This window comes from Phalangium opilio, unplaced genomic scaffold, assembly GCF_054372755.1.
Source record: "Phalangium opilio isolate 3A_F unplaced genomic scaffold, DU_Popi_V2 ptg000024l_1, whole genome shotgun sequence".
Taxonomy (NCBI): Eukaryota; Metazoa; Arthropoda; class Arachnida; order Opiliones; family Phalangiidae; genus Phalangium; species Phalangium opilio.
In genome coordinates, this window is record NW_028324155.1 from 1,243,199 (window position 1) to 1,256,414 (window position 13,216).

At 36.2% G+C, this 13,216-nt stretch overlaps 1 protein-coding gene across 2 annotated transcripts in view; it reads left to right on the forward strand.

The window, feature by feature from the left end:
* The first annotated feature begins 854 nt into the window (after positions 1 to 854).
* LOC149692023 (uncharacterized) overlaps positions 855 to 13,216 on the forward strand; it is a 38,565-nt gene continuing 26,203 nt past the window's right edge. For both annotated transcript variants that reach the window (XR_016382577.1, XM_089867651.1), the window contains exons 1-2: positions 855 to 1,332; positions 13,019 to 13,204. Coding sequence is in view for 1 of the 2 variants with exons in the window: in XM_089867651.1 (XP_089723777.1) it covers positions 13,058 to 13,204 (147 nt within the window). In the remaining variant the exon portion in view is untranslated. The remainder of the gene's footprint in view (positions 1,333 to 13,018; positions 13,205 to 13,216) is intronic.

The window sequence follows — 13,216 nt, forward strand, 5'->3', positions numbered from 1 at the left end:
AAAACAGAGAGCTAGGTATATAACTAGGGCGCGCCCTTTTTGCTTTCGTTTCATTTCATCTATTTGGTGATTGATTCGTGGAATTAAAGAAACAATATCCGTTTCCAAATGTGGAGTACTCAGACGTCATCCTTTTATAGCCATGGCAAAACGCCTTGCACCCCCAAAAACTGTAACCCCGTAAAATACGAAAGATAGACCAAGATATATATATATATATATATATATATATATATATATATATGTGTACCCTAGAAGAGAAGGGAAGAAGAAGAAGAAGAGAAGAAGACATCCGAGCAATATATTTTTTGACTAGTTTCACACGTCGCTAACCGCTGTCCCAAACACCTGACTCGAATCGAGTTTCACTATTTCTTACGTTTTCTTTTGGTTTTTTTTAACCCCGTTCCTCTCGTCTTCTGGAGCCCTTCAACTTCTAAATTTCGTTAAAAGAAGAGTTATAAAGGGATGCTGAAATACAATAATCAAAATTACAGGAATATTTGTATCACTTAAGTATGTCTCATTGTGATTATTTGAGTATATCTATCATTAAATGATGGAACTAAACAAAGTCTAACTTATTAATGTTACAGAATCAATAGAAGATTAAATTTTAGTCTCCTCTAAGATTGGCACCGACATCTATGTAAATATATGAATAGTTCAGACTATGTCCTGAACTAGAAAATTGGGAGAAATTCTTTCCACATTCTCTTTCAGGTTAAGGTAGATGAAATCTCTATTTCTGTTTAGGTCCTTCTACTCGCTGAAGCGTCTGGAATATCACTTTAAACAAACTTTTTTCTTTTTGGTTGGGTAAACGGCATTCTGTATACCTCTTTTAGATCTACTTGAATTCCCTCGCGCGCGCAGAGTCTCGCGTTTCGACTGTCGGGAAACCTTAAAAGAACGTTTTGAACGCGGAAGTAAAGTTCGCCCTTCTAACACCAGCTGACGCGCCATGTCCGAGGCGTTTCTCCATTTCGACCCGAAGATGCGGGACTGGAATGGACTGAGAAAGGTGGGTGGCTTCACTACCGTTTCCGACGCTCAATCGAAAGAAGCCGCTCGGCCGGCTAAGAGGGCCAAGCGTGATTCAAACACGCGTAGTCCACTCTCTCGCTTTTTACGCGTATTACTAAACGTCAAAAGTTCTCTCTCTCACCCTTCTTAACATTTTAAGACACTTTAGAGGCAAAATATTCAACGTGTTCTTCCCATTCTACAATATGTATCCCGCTGTTACGTGATTTCGAAAGTTTTCAACGCTGTGTATGTACATGCTGCTTCGGACTATTAACCGTTTAGGTCCATGACTGTGCAACTTTAGTAAGTTTTAACGCTTTTTGTATCACATTTCTTCGCGACTAAATAACGGTTTAGCCTTTACCTTCAAGAATGAATTGGAATAAATAGAAAACAGAGTCCCGTTTACACTACAGAAAGTTTAAATTCACCAATGAGCGTAAGACCATTTGTTTCCACTTAATTGTTTGTAATCCCGATACGTGTATATTTACAAGGGAAAACATTATTATTTTCCTAATTTTGTTAGCATTTTCTAGTGTGAACGGAAACGTTTCCGAAACTGGCGCGTTTCGCGTTCAAGGTTTTAAATTTCCATACCTAAATCAATATTAACAACTTTTCAAGGAAAGTTAAGTTTTGCCTCCAGAGATTTAAAAGACGGCGGAGTACGAAAATAAATTATAAACTATAGAAATTTTCCACTAACAAGAAAGCTAAATAAAATAAAGAATTGTCAAAACGAATCACAAATTTTGCTGTATGGGAATTTGAAATTTAGTTTGACTTGAAAATGAATTAAAAATATAAAATGCTTAAACTTATATAAACAAATATTATAAAAAGTCAAAATGATTTAAGGTTAAAATTTAATAATTCCAAAATTAAGTTAAAAACATCTAATACGATGTGTAGCAGGGAAAACATTTCTACAGGCGCTCGTAGGAAATACATGAGACCGCTTCACCCTACACGTTGGCATTTCCTACAAACACGAGCGCGAATTTCAAAAATTATTGCTACAGGCGTTAGCTTCGTACGTGACAAAACTAAAGTGGGCGTTATAATAAAGATTTATATACATTAAAGGTTTAAAAATATATTTCCCAAAACCACGCCACCGCGCTATTATAAGGGGAGTGGAGATACAACAAAAAAAGGCCTTAAATTATTCAACTTAACGGCTCGAGTGAAACTTAATCGTATTTTTGAAATAATTATGCCGGATATTCGGGAACAAAAGTACCAGCTCAGACTATATTTAACAATTTAACTGGAAATTTATCTTAAAATCCATTAAGAGTAAGTCATGTATCCAAAAATTTAATTCCTTTTTTTCTAAAAACAATTTCAAACACGAATTGCGCGGAACTTGAGTATAAATTTAATATAAATCGGAAGGGTGCATATTCCGTTCAGTTTCTTTCCAACAATGAAGACATATTATGTAAAAGATTAACTTCGACCTTGGAATTAAACCAATGTTCCGTTAAGCTTCGTTCCCATTAAATCAAATATTCCGAACGTTAATCCATTAGTCGATCATTAGACTGCGGTTCCAAAAATAAACGATTTTTGATATTAACTTCATTAATGTTAATGAACAAAAAAAATGTCATAACTAGCTAAACCTATAAATTAATAATAAAATGCGTAAAAACCGGGTCGAAGTAATTGTCATTTTATAAAATACCCACAATTGCCGGTGCACATATAATAATAAAAAAAGAGACGTTCCGTTTGGTCAAATACGAGGGGGTGGGCAAGATAGTCGACGATGCGAAACAGAACGACCTCTGATGGTATATGGACGGGTTAGGGTTTTAAGAAGAGGCAGAGAAGCCAGAGCGAAAGTGAGTGAAAGCTAGTCTTAACCGGACACACCCCGGCACATCAGGGAAACCAAACGTAAGGGATTGTCGAGTCAAGAACCGTCCCCACGAGGCCCTGAGGGTAACGAAAAAAAGAGTTAAGGGGGTTAAAGGAGGAAAGAAATAAAAGAAAAAGACCGAAAAAGACTCAACATATTCGTCTGAAGAAAGTACATTACTTAAGGTATATGGCTAGTGATTCTCTTTGACGCGACCGTTTCTGTCAAAATTACTGAGTGCGATTTGCCAATTTGGAATGTCAACCACTAAGTTATGACGAGGCCCATCGCAATGTAAATTCCGTATTGGTCAATGACAATACGCATTAATTATGTCCCGTGTTAAACAGGAGAGTCAACCTCTGTTCGTATTTACATAAGCCATGTATACCTTTGGCGAAATAACCATTAGTTAAGGACCATTATTGTTTACTTCCGGTAATACAGTTCTAACCATAGGTAGCTCTTTCGAGCTACACGGAGCTGTACAACGGACGGAATACAGCGCGAGCCCCATGCAGGATTTAATGCCCAGAAAACTTTGGGAGAAAATCGGAAAAAGAGAAAGAGGTGGAGTATTTTTTTCTCTCTTTGAGAGAGAGAGAGAGAGAGAGGGGGGGTCATCGGCACGGGTGTATAGCGTGATTGATGCTTCGCGGGAAACAGGGTCGTATTCTTTACGCCCTCCCTTCGATTTCCCCCCCCCCTCTTTACTTCACCAACCAACATTTTGCCAGCTCGTTTATTTGGGGGAAAAAGTGGGCACCGCACCGTGTTGATTATCGAGCTAAGGGCCCAAGAGCAGTCGAATAAAAACGATTATCGCAATCTGTACACGTACGTAGGCCTAATACCATTCGACGAACGAATTGCCTATAACTTACTCCATTTGACCCCATACGGCGTGCGCCCTAAGAAGAATCAAGGCTACGGGCCTGATTTGAATACCGACTTTATTACTTCATTTCGGAGTCACGGCAAACGTTTGGGACCCATTTCTATTTTTCCATTTTATTAGCTACGTAAGTGGGTGCATAACTACAACGTAGCTTATTAGAACGGAGTTTTGAAAGGGCCTTGAGTGTGTTTGTGGGGTGTGACCCCCATCGGGTACACGAAAAACCAGAAGGAGCGAAAGAAAGAGTTGGTACAATAGACCCTTTCGACGTAAAAAGGGGGTAGTCATCCCTGAAGGGTTTTATCCATTGCCGTCTCTGCGCAATCTCAGGTCCAAAACGCATCCAGCGCAGGCGCCAAAAAGCGGGATGGAATTAGGCAGAGTTTTACCAAGGAACATGGAGATAGGGAAGTTTGGTCAGTATAGGAATCTCTCTTCACGAAATGTAGCAGGTCACGTGACTTATATTCGGCGTTAGTTTGAACTGCGCAGGAAACCGGTAGTGCCGCCTATCCTCAGCACGATGCGCGAGAAAGGTGCGGCGCATGCGCACATGCACATCCACGCCGAAAACGGGATTTTTGGGCGACCGGAGTTATAGCGTTACACGAAACTTCCCTATCTCCATATTCCTTGGTTTTACCCATGCGCCTTTCCCTTTTAAATTTATTGAAATGGTGTATTATAGGATTCACGTTGTGGCTAATCAAAATTTCTGTAGGGCGGTTTTCGTTTTTACAGTTACGCTAACACACGTAGATGTTAATATTTCGTATTTATGATTTTTCTTGTTTTATTTTCCTCTCACGCAAGTCGGATCGTTTTCGTTTCTCCTCTATCAGCTCTTTCTAATGCTTATTCACCGAGAAAGTAGATTTCAAAATATCAATCTCGACACAGCGGCTGCTCTTTATTTTTACTGTCTCGCAACCCAAATTGAGTTTAAACAATGGGAAGGAAAGAGTAATGCAAGCAGAGACTCCAAGGTTTATACTATGCTGTATACACTTATAAGGATGAGGAATTGTATATACTGTTAATTAAGTGTTAGTTGAAGATTTTTAGGTTAAAAATGCGTAATTTTATAATCAAGGATATTAAAATAAACCTTAATACTTTTGACTGATATTAAAATAAATCTTAATACTTTAGACGGATATTAAAATAAATCTTAATATTTTAGACGGATATTAAAATAAATCTTAATATTTTAGTCGGATATTAAAATAAATCTTAATATTTTCGACGGATATTAAAATAAATCTTAATATTTTAGACGGATATTAAAATAAATCCTAATATTTTAGACGGATATTAAAATAAATCTTAATACTTTAGACGGATATTAAAATAAATCTTAATATTTTAGACGGATATTAAAATAAATCTTAATATTTTAGACGGATATTAAAATAAATCTTAATACTTTAGACGGATATTAAAAAAATCTTAGTATTATAGACGGATATTAAAATAAACCTTAATATTATAGAGCATTAAAATTTCAAAATACAGTTGCAAAAATAAATTTGCCAACATTTACACACTTTGTAACCAAAATACACTTTTTAAAAGCTTCCCGTTTAAATTTTTAAGGTCTATAAAGCAAACACGATAGTGTTTTCTCGATTTCCTACCAGTCTCAGACAAGAATATGCATATACTATAGCTCTATTCCAATACTATATGCATTAGAGATTGAATTCGAAAAATACACACACTCTAGGAGATTTTTTTAAGTCTATTTACCTTGTCGAGTTAAATAAACATTAAGATAGGTAAAATAAGGCCGATTTTCTCAGAACCGAAAAAGGTTAAACCAATATAATCCATAATAAAATTCCTGTCTTTGTTGAATTTTTATCCAATACTTAAATATCAAACGGGAAACGAAATAAAAAACACGCGAATGCGATAGATTTTCGCACAAAGGCTTAATATTAGCATACAAACCTTTGGCCCTAGCCCTTAATTTCTTTCCTCAAATATTTACGAATTAAATTTCTCTTCAGTTTTGGTCCCTGTAGAATTCAAGAGTTGCTCTATACAGGGTGTTACTGATAAGTTTGCCATAAATTAAATCATGGTCTATGTGTTCTTTTGGGCCAAACAGAGTGGAAAGTGTCAAGGAACATGAGGTTTACAACATTTATTTACGAGCAAAAGGGCTCCCAAACATTAATTGGCCCCTAAAACAAGGATATAGGCATAGTCACAGCATGGAGTGATTAACTTCACTCATTTAATAGTATACTTCTGTTAGATGAAATATCTCATGTTATACATGTGTGACTATTTCGTTGTTTTAGGGGACAATCAATGTTTGGTAGCACATATCTCCGTACATCCCATGTTCTTTGACACTTTCCACACCTTATCTTATCAGGAATGTTCACCCTGTATAGTAAGATGGTTTTTTTTCGCCCAGGCGTCTATTTTAAACCATTTGGTGAAGGAGACCAGTTTCAATCTTGATAATGGAGAAGAGCTGCAACTTTTATTTTACTTTATTCTATTTAACTTTTTACTTATTTACTTTAGTCATGTAAGGCTATAGGCCATATTGTGAAACTCTTTAGGGATTATAAAAGCGTCCTCTCTATATATACGAGAATGTATCTAAAAAGAAACCGAAAGCCATAGGATAAAAGAAAATGAAATTCAAGAGTGGAAGCAAAGATATACGGCGAATCTTCTTTGATAGAAATTTAGTAGACTTTGCTAGCTAGGATATATTGTGTATGTGTTTTTCTTTTTTTTTAACCCTTTTCAAAGTCTCGTTTTTCTTTCCTTCAAGTTTATTCTTTATTCGAAGGAGTGGTCGGTCTACAGGCGGATAAAGTTTGGAAGTCCGCGCTATGTAGCACGGTATATACATATAGAAAACTAAAGAACCATGAACTTTCTTCGGGTTTAAACGTAAAGCCAAGGGTATCCCGGAGGCACTTTGCGTTCTTAAGTTGTTTTCCCTTTTTATTTATTTTTGGGGATACCGATATATCCGTTCGTTTCAAAAACGGAAGCCAAGATGAGCCTGATGTTATATATATAAAAATGAAAATAAAAAATGCGAACGAATAAAAATATGGAGAAAGAAATGACACTTTAATGCACTGAAATTGCAGTTTTAAGTTACGTATATAGCTTGAATTATGAGATTTTCAGAAATTCTGAAAGAGTTTCTATAGTTTTCTAGAGTTTAAATTGCAGTTCTGGAAGACATTTATGTCCGTATTTAAGTTTAGTTTTAAATAGTTAAGATTAATTGTACATCTTGATAATAATTAAGGTTAATTGTATATTTTTAAAGTACATCTTAATAATAATTACGATTAATTGTACATTTTTAAAGTACATCTTAATAATAATTAAGATTAATTGTACATTTCTACCTACCCAGAGAGTTTTAGGTAGGTATTCTGATTATTTACGATTAAATATGAAATTAGAGTTATAAATTATAAACCAAAAATTTGCTCAAAAACATTATGAAACCTTTAAAAAACGCCATTGCAATCCCGTTTCATAATTTGACTGCGGGAAATGAATAAAACATGAACTAGGTATGTTTACAACAACTATGGGAATGTTCCTCAGTTTCCTTGGATTTTCTATCAACGTTAATGTTGGTGGTATGAAGACCAAGGAGCGAAAATAAAAAAAAAAAAAAACCGTCAACACCAAAAAAGAAAAAAAGAGTTGCCGCCCGGGTTCCTTCTTGCAAGATTAAATATTAAAGCGGGCATAGTGGCGTGCGTGTACCCGAGCCTGCTAACACTAATAACGTTACCTAACGCCTTCTTTACACTCTTTTTCTTTTCTCTAATAAGAGAATAAATCCTATATAGTTCATATTTTATTTAAACACCGCTAACCCCATGCAGCCAGACAAAGTCCCCTTCTTCACCCTCGCACCCTTATAACAAAAGCAAGAAAAATAACACATTTTCTCGTGTAAGAATACAAATAGGATCCAGCCACGTGATTTCCCAAGAGAAAGAAATAACACTGATCCAAACGTAAACGGAAAATATAATAAACAAAAATTAAGAAAATTGTTTTCAAATAACACGACTTCCATACTAACATAGAAGAAAAATTTGTCAACTTGGCTTGGAATAATTACATATAACCAGAAGTATATAATACTTCTCTTAGAGAAAAGTGTATCTCAAAGAGGAGCGGCGGTAATTATAACATGATTCTTCCCTACATCATTTTACATTTGGAGCAAGGTTGCTAAACCGAATCACATGTATACGCAATAAATAATTCCCTCATCATTAGCGTTTTGCCAACGCGCATGCGCTTGTGGATTTTTATACCACGTTAAGGCAATCAAGGTTTGTGGGTTGATTACTGAGGATTGAGTACCAAACAGTTATAGAATTCTGGTGCGATGCATATCTGAAGTTTTATGAGCATGCAGGAGAGTAAACAAAAGGGATAGCCTGGGAAGAATCACGTTACATAACTAAAGTATTAAGAGGATACTCTGTTTATTATATCAATAAGTTAAGGGAATATTCGCGTGACTAGCGTCATTTCAAACTCGTAAATCCTTTATATCCATTATCTAGGTTTAACGGCGAAAACATTCGTCAAAAATAAACATATCTTTCATTCCGAGTACTTAGTATAATATAGTAACAATCGTTCATGTCTACGGGGTAATTCTAGCCAGTGAGACTAGAGGGATTTGAAAAGGTGATTAAAATAATCACCTCAGAACTGGTAGTGGTATTATTTCACCCAAATGACGTCGAAGTTACAATCTCCAGACTCGCGTGATAACAGTAAAATCCTGTTTGAACGTCAAACTATCTAGACATTATAATATAACGTACGTTTAGTGTTGTCTTAATATTAAGCCTTGGGTTTTAGTTACGATACGATTTAAGATACGTCAAGGGATAAATTTACACATCTGATATTTGATACATAATCGATTTTCAAATTGTTACGCTATTAAGGAATTGATTTAAAGTTGATTTTAGAAATAGTAAATAAACTGTTTCGCAGAAATGTCAAAGAGGTTAGCTCGGTTTTAAGGGAATCAACAAACACGTCACTTTCGAAAGAAAAATGTGTACCTAAAATAATCAATTCCGAGGTTGTACGCCGCTCCTGACGCGTCACGTTTTTGACCTCGTATATAAAAGCTAAAAATCAATCATATAGGCCTATTCATCGTTAACCAACTTGTTCAAATTATAAAACGAATCGATATTCGTGTTTGCATACATCAGAACTACAATAGTAACCGCGAGTTTGATTATTTATTAAAGGGTGTGGTATTTATCTAAGTATAAATGTTGAATTTCGAGGAATGTAGAGTTTTAAAATGTAATCAATTATACCGGAATTATACTGGAACGTAAATAAGAACTTTAAAAGTAGGAATGCTGAGATTATTAAATCCCAATTCAAATTCCCTCAAAACAACGAAAATTGGAGTGAGATGCAACTATAAAAAATCAAGCGAAACGTGAATTCAATTTTCATTTGTAATTCCGAAACGTGAATTAAATCTGTAATTCCAAAACGTGAATTAAATCTGTAATTCCAAAACGTGAATTAAATCTGTAATTCCAAAACGTGAATTAAATCTGTAATTCCAAAACGTGAATTAAATCTGTAATTCCAAAACGTGAATTAAATCTGTAATTCCAAAACGTGAATTAAATCTGTAATTCCAAAACGTGAATTAAATCTGTAATTCCAAAACGTGAATTAAATCTGTAATTCCAAAACGTGAATTAAATCTGTAATTCCAAAACGTGAATTAAATCTGTAATTCCAAAACGTGAATTAAATCTGTAATTCCAAAACGTGAATTAAATCTGTAATTCCAAAACGTGAATTAAATCTGTAATTCCAAAACGTGAATTAAATCTGTAATTCCAAAACGTGAATTAAATCTGTAATTCCAAGGAACACTTTAAATTATCCTATACTCTTATACAATTTCCACTAAAAAAATATCGTAATACTAAAATTAAAAATAATGTAATCTGATATTTTGCATCCAAAAACGGAATGAAAAAAGATAAGGAATAATTTAGAGAAAGACATCGAGACTAAGAAAAGGCAAGAAAATGATTAAAAAAAATTGTTGAAATGGAAATCCGAAACTTTAATTTACGGACTAAAGAAGCTCGAGAGAGAAGAAAGGAATGAGGGTGAGAGAAGGCGTTAGAAAACAGCACGCGCGATTGGACAGGGTTCATATAACCCTTGGGAAAACTGATTTCCCCGAGTTTTCCAGGGTTTTTCCCCATATATTACCCTGAGTTTTCCATATATATCTGTGAAATTTCCAAATGCCAATACGCTCTGAAGCCTCGGGTACTCACCATCTTCGAAGATTGATATTTTAGGCATCGGCATTCAATGGCGCTAACAACTGCGCCATGATACACGATGATGAACACTCTTTAACCTAATTTAGTTGTGAATTTAAACTAACGAGCATAAAAGAATTTCTCTGCACCCTCGTGGTCTCGAACCCGGGGCCCTCCGCGTGTCAAGTAATAACAAACAGAGTGGTTTTGTATAGTTGAAGCAAATTCTTCAGAGCAAACTTAATCAAACCTGAGAAATTTCCCTGATTTCCCTGAATTTTTTGGTCAACTATTTATTTCCCTGTGTTTTCCTTGTTTTCCAGGTTTGTATGAACCCTGTTGGAGCAAATGTACTTTTTTCATCCTGTTCTTTTTAACATAAGTACGTTGTGCTAGCTTTAAACATCGTTACGAAGAAACCCGAGAAATCAATGAGAGAGTTAAAAAGAAGGGTACCAAAAACAAAAAAAAAGGATTATATAGGAAAATAAGAAACCGAGCAGGCATTTTGGAAATGATCCCATTAATATTAGATGACCAAGAAAACCCTCAACAAGAAGCATGGTCGCGAAGCATGGAAACTTTAGCGGCGGTTTTCTAGACGTAAATATTTAAACGCGCCAAAAAATATTGAATTTCGTGCCGTGACGCTTGCCAATGTTTTAAAAGCTTCAAAATTGAATACCCCTCTAGTGGTTTGGCTTCGTTAAGTGGTAGGAAAGAGAAACAATAGCCAGCGTCAAGTATTTTTAAATTTTTACGAGGTGGGGGGAAATTTGCGTCCGCGTTTCCGTGACATTCAACATAAATGATTGAAGGCGGTATGAATATTTCATCTTGAAGTTCAGGAAGTTATGAAGGTTACTTATATTATTTGCATAATGAAATAATATAAAAATAATAAAAAATAGCATTAAATAAACATGTTAAATATCAAAGGTTCTATATGTGAAAATAACTTCATCTGACGTAGGTGGAACGTCGTAAATTCTCATAGTTGACATATATTGAATCTAAATGCCTATAATAGACCATTTTGATGTAACTAAGAGGGAAAGACACGGGGGAGGGGGTAAAACTCCACCTTCCATATCGCTTTTTGGCGCCTGCGCTGTAGGTATTTTGTATCACGAGATTGGCCAGAGATGGCAATGTATCAACCCCCTTGTATGTCCCGATATTAAAGGTTGCCTATCCACTATTTTACGTCGAAAAGATCTATTGGGAGATCTAAATTCCTCTTTTAGCACTTAACTGGTTTTTTCTAAGTTAAGCCTAACAGAATAATATATCAAGTAACTTAGTGTTACATATTCTTTCCAATTATAGGATTTAATCTTGTTGAAGATTAGATCGGATTTAATTTAACAATCTCGTTAGAATAAGTTTAAACTAAAGCAACGACGCAACAAAACGACGTATATACAGTTAAACCCAAAGGTTTTGTAGAAGCTGAGTATTTATTCAAAATTCTAAAATATGGGGAGGGGGGCAGCTCTAACGATATTTGCATAGTATTAAAGTATAAAGATAAGCGCCAAAGTCCCAGTAAGTCTTTTAGAATACTCGCGTGAATATAGGATCGAGTTTAGGGTGCACGGTAGACTCGCTAAGCCAGTTACGGGATATTTGGGGTTTTCCGAAAATTCAGGACCGTTCCCTGGCGCATTTTTGACGTAATTAGTGGCCGGGAAAAGGCGTATTATTTGTTGAATAGAGGTCAAAATAAATGAGAGGAGAGGAGAGGAGCGCGTCTTCGCGGGTTATCGATAAACACTCAAATCAGAATAAGGAAACGGGGAAGCGAAGAATGAAAAGGTCATAGGAGAAAGAGAACCGAAGAGAACCAGAGAGTAAGGTATCCTGTAACGAGAGACACTAATCCCGGAGTTCGCAGCTATAGCTCTGGCTCTTCCTTAAAGGCGCAACGGGAGGGATAGGAAACATTTTACAAACAGTAGACAATAACAAAGGTTTCGGGAAGTGCATATCTGTCCCGTCTCTAATTGGATCCCACTTACTATGAAAGACAAAGTGAATTAAGATTTCATTCAGATACAAGCGTGACTTTTACGAACGTCTAAAAACCATTTTATGTCTTTATTTTTTCCACTGTTATATTAGAGGTATACGATTTCTAATAATTTGTAAGCCAGAAAGAAGGGTACTTCGATAAAATTTGATATTATTATTAGATGGTGACGGAGAAAAGTGAGGTTTCTAGCTTTCTCATACCGTAGGAAATATCGATTTCCGCGGGCAACCAGAGAAACGCGAGGGATGAAGGTATATGCCCTAAAGTTCTCGAGGTGAAAACTAGGGTAGGAATTTGGAAGACTGGTTGAAACGGGACAGGGATGGATGGGGAATGGGAGGTGGGGAGTAGTTTGGCGAATTCTTCGGGAAAGGATTAGCGGTTTTAAATTTCCCCGGCCATTATCAACATTACAGAATAGCGCGGGAAATCTAGAGCATTAAGTCGAGCGTGTGAAAAAAAGGCGTCGGATGGCGTGTTTTTTCCACCAAAATTTTATGGAGACAAATTGAAGCCGGCTTTAAAGGGCTTTCGCCTTAATGGTCATTTGAATATATATGAAGCGGAGGGACACGAGAGGAGAGGGTGTTATGCCGACAAAAAGAAAATCGGCCAGCTCCTACCCGAGACTTTTTAACGACATTTTAATGGTTGATTATCGTTCGCGTGCGCGTGTGGTGTCAGGAATCCAAAGTTTTAAACCCCCTCTACTTCCTCTAGATTTTTTCGCGTAATTTACAGCGAAAGTATCCGAGTTTCTTACGGAATTAAGCTTAAAAGCTTTCGTCAATTTATTAAGTCGTACGCGGAAATGTAATTATACTGGGTGGTTTTTTTGTCAGCTCGCTTAGGCTTGGGACCAACGCCGTACCCTGCCGAACATGCTCTCGCCTTTGCTGGTTTTCCTTGAAGCGTTACTCTATCTACCTAGCCTCGTTGATGGCGTCCCACCTCTACCCGCACCCGTCGGAGTCGTTCCATGGTTCCGATGTCCCAGTCGGTCTCACATCCGACCTTGCGTCTGTCAGGTTGGTGAAAAC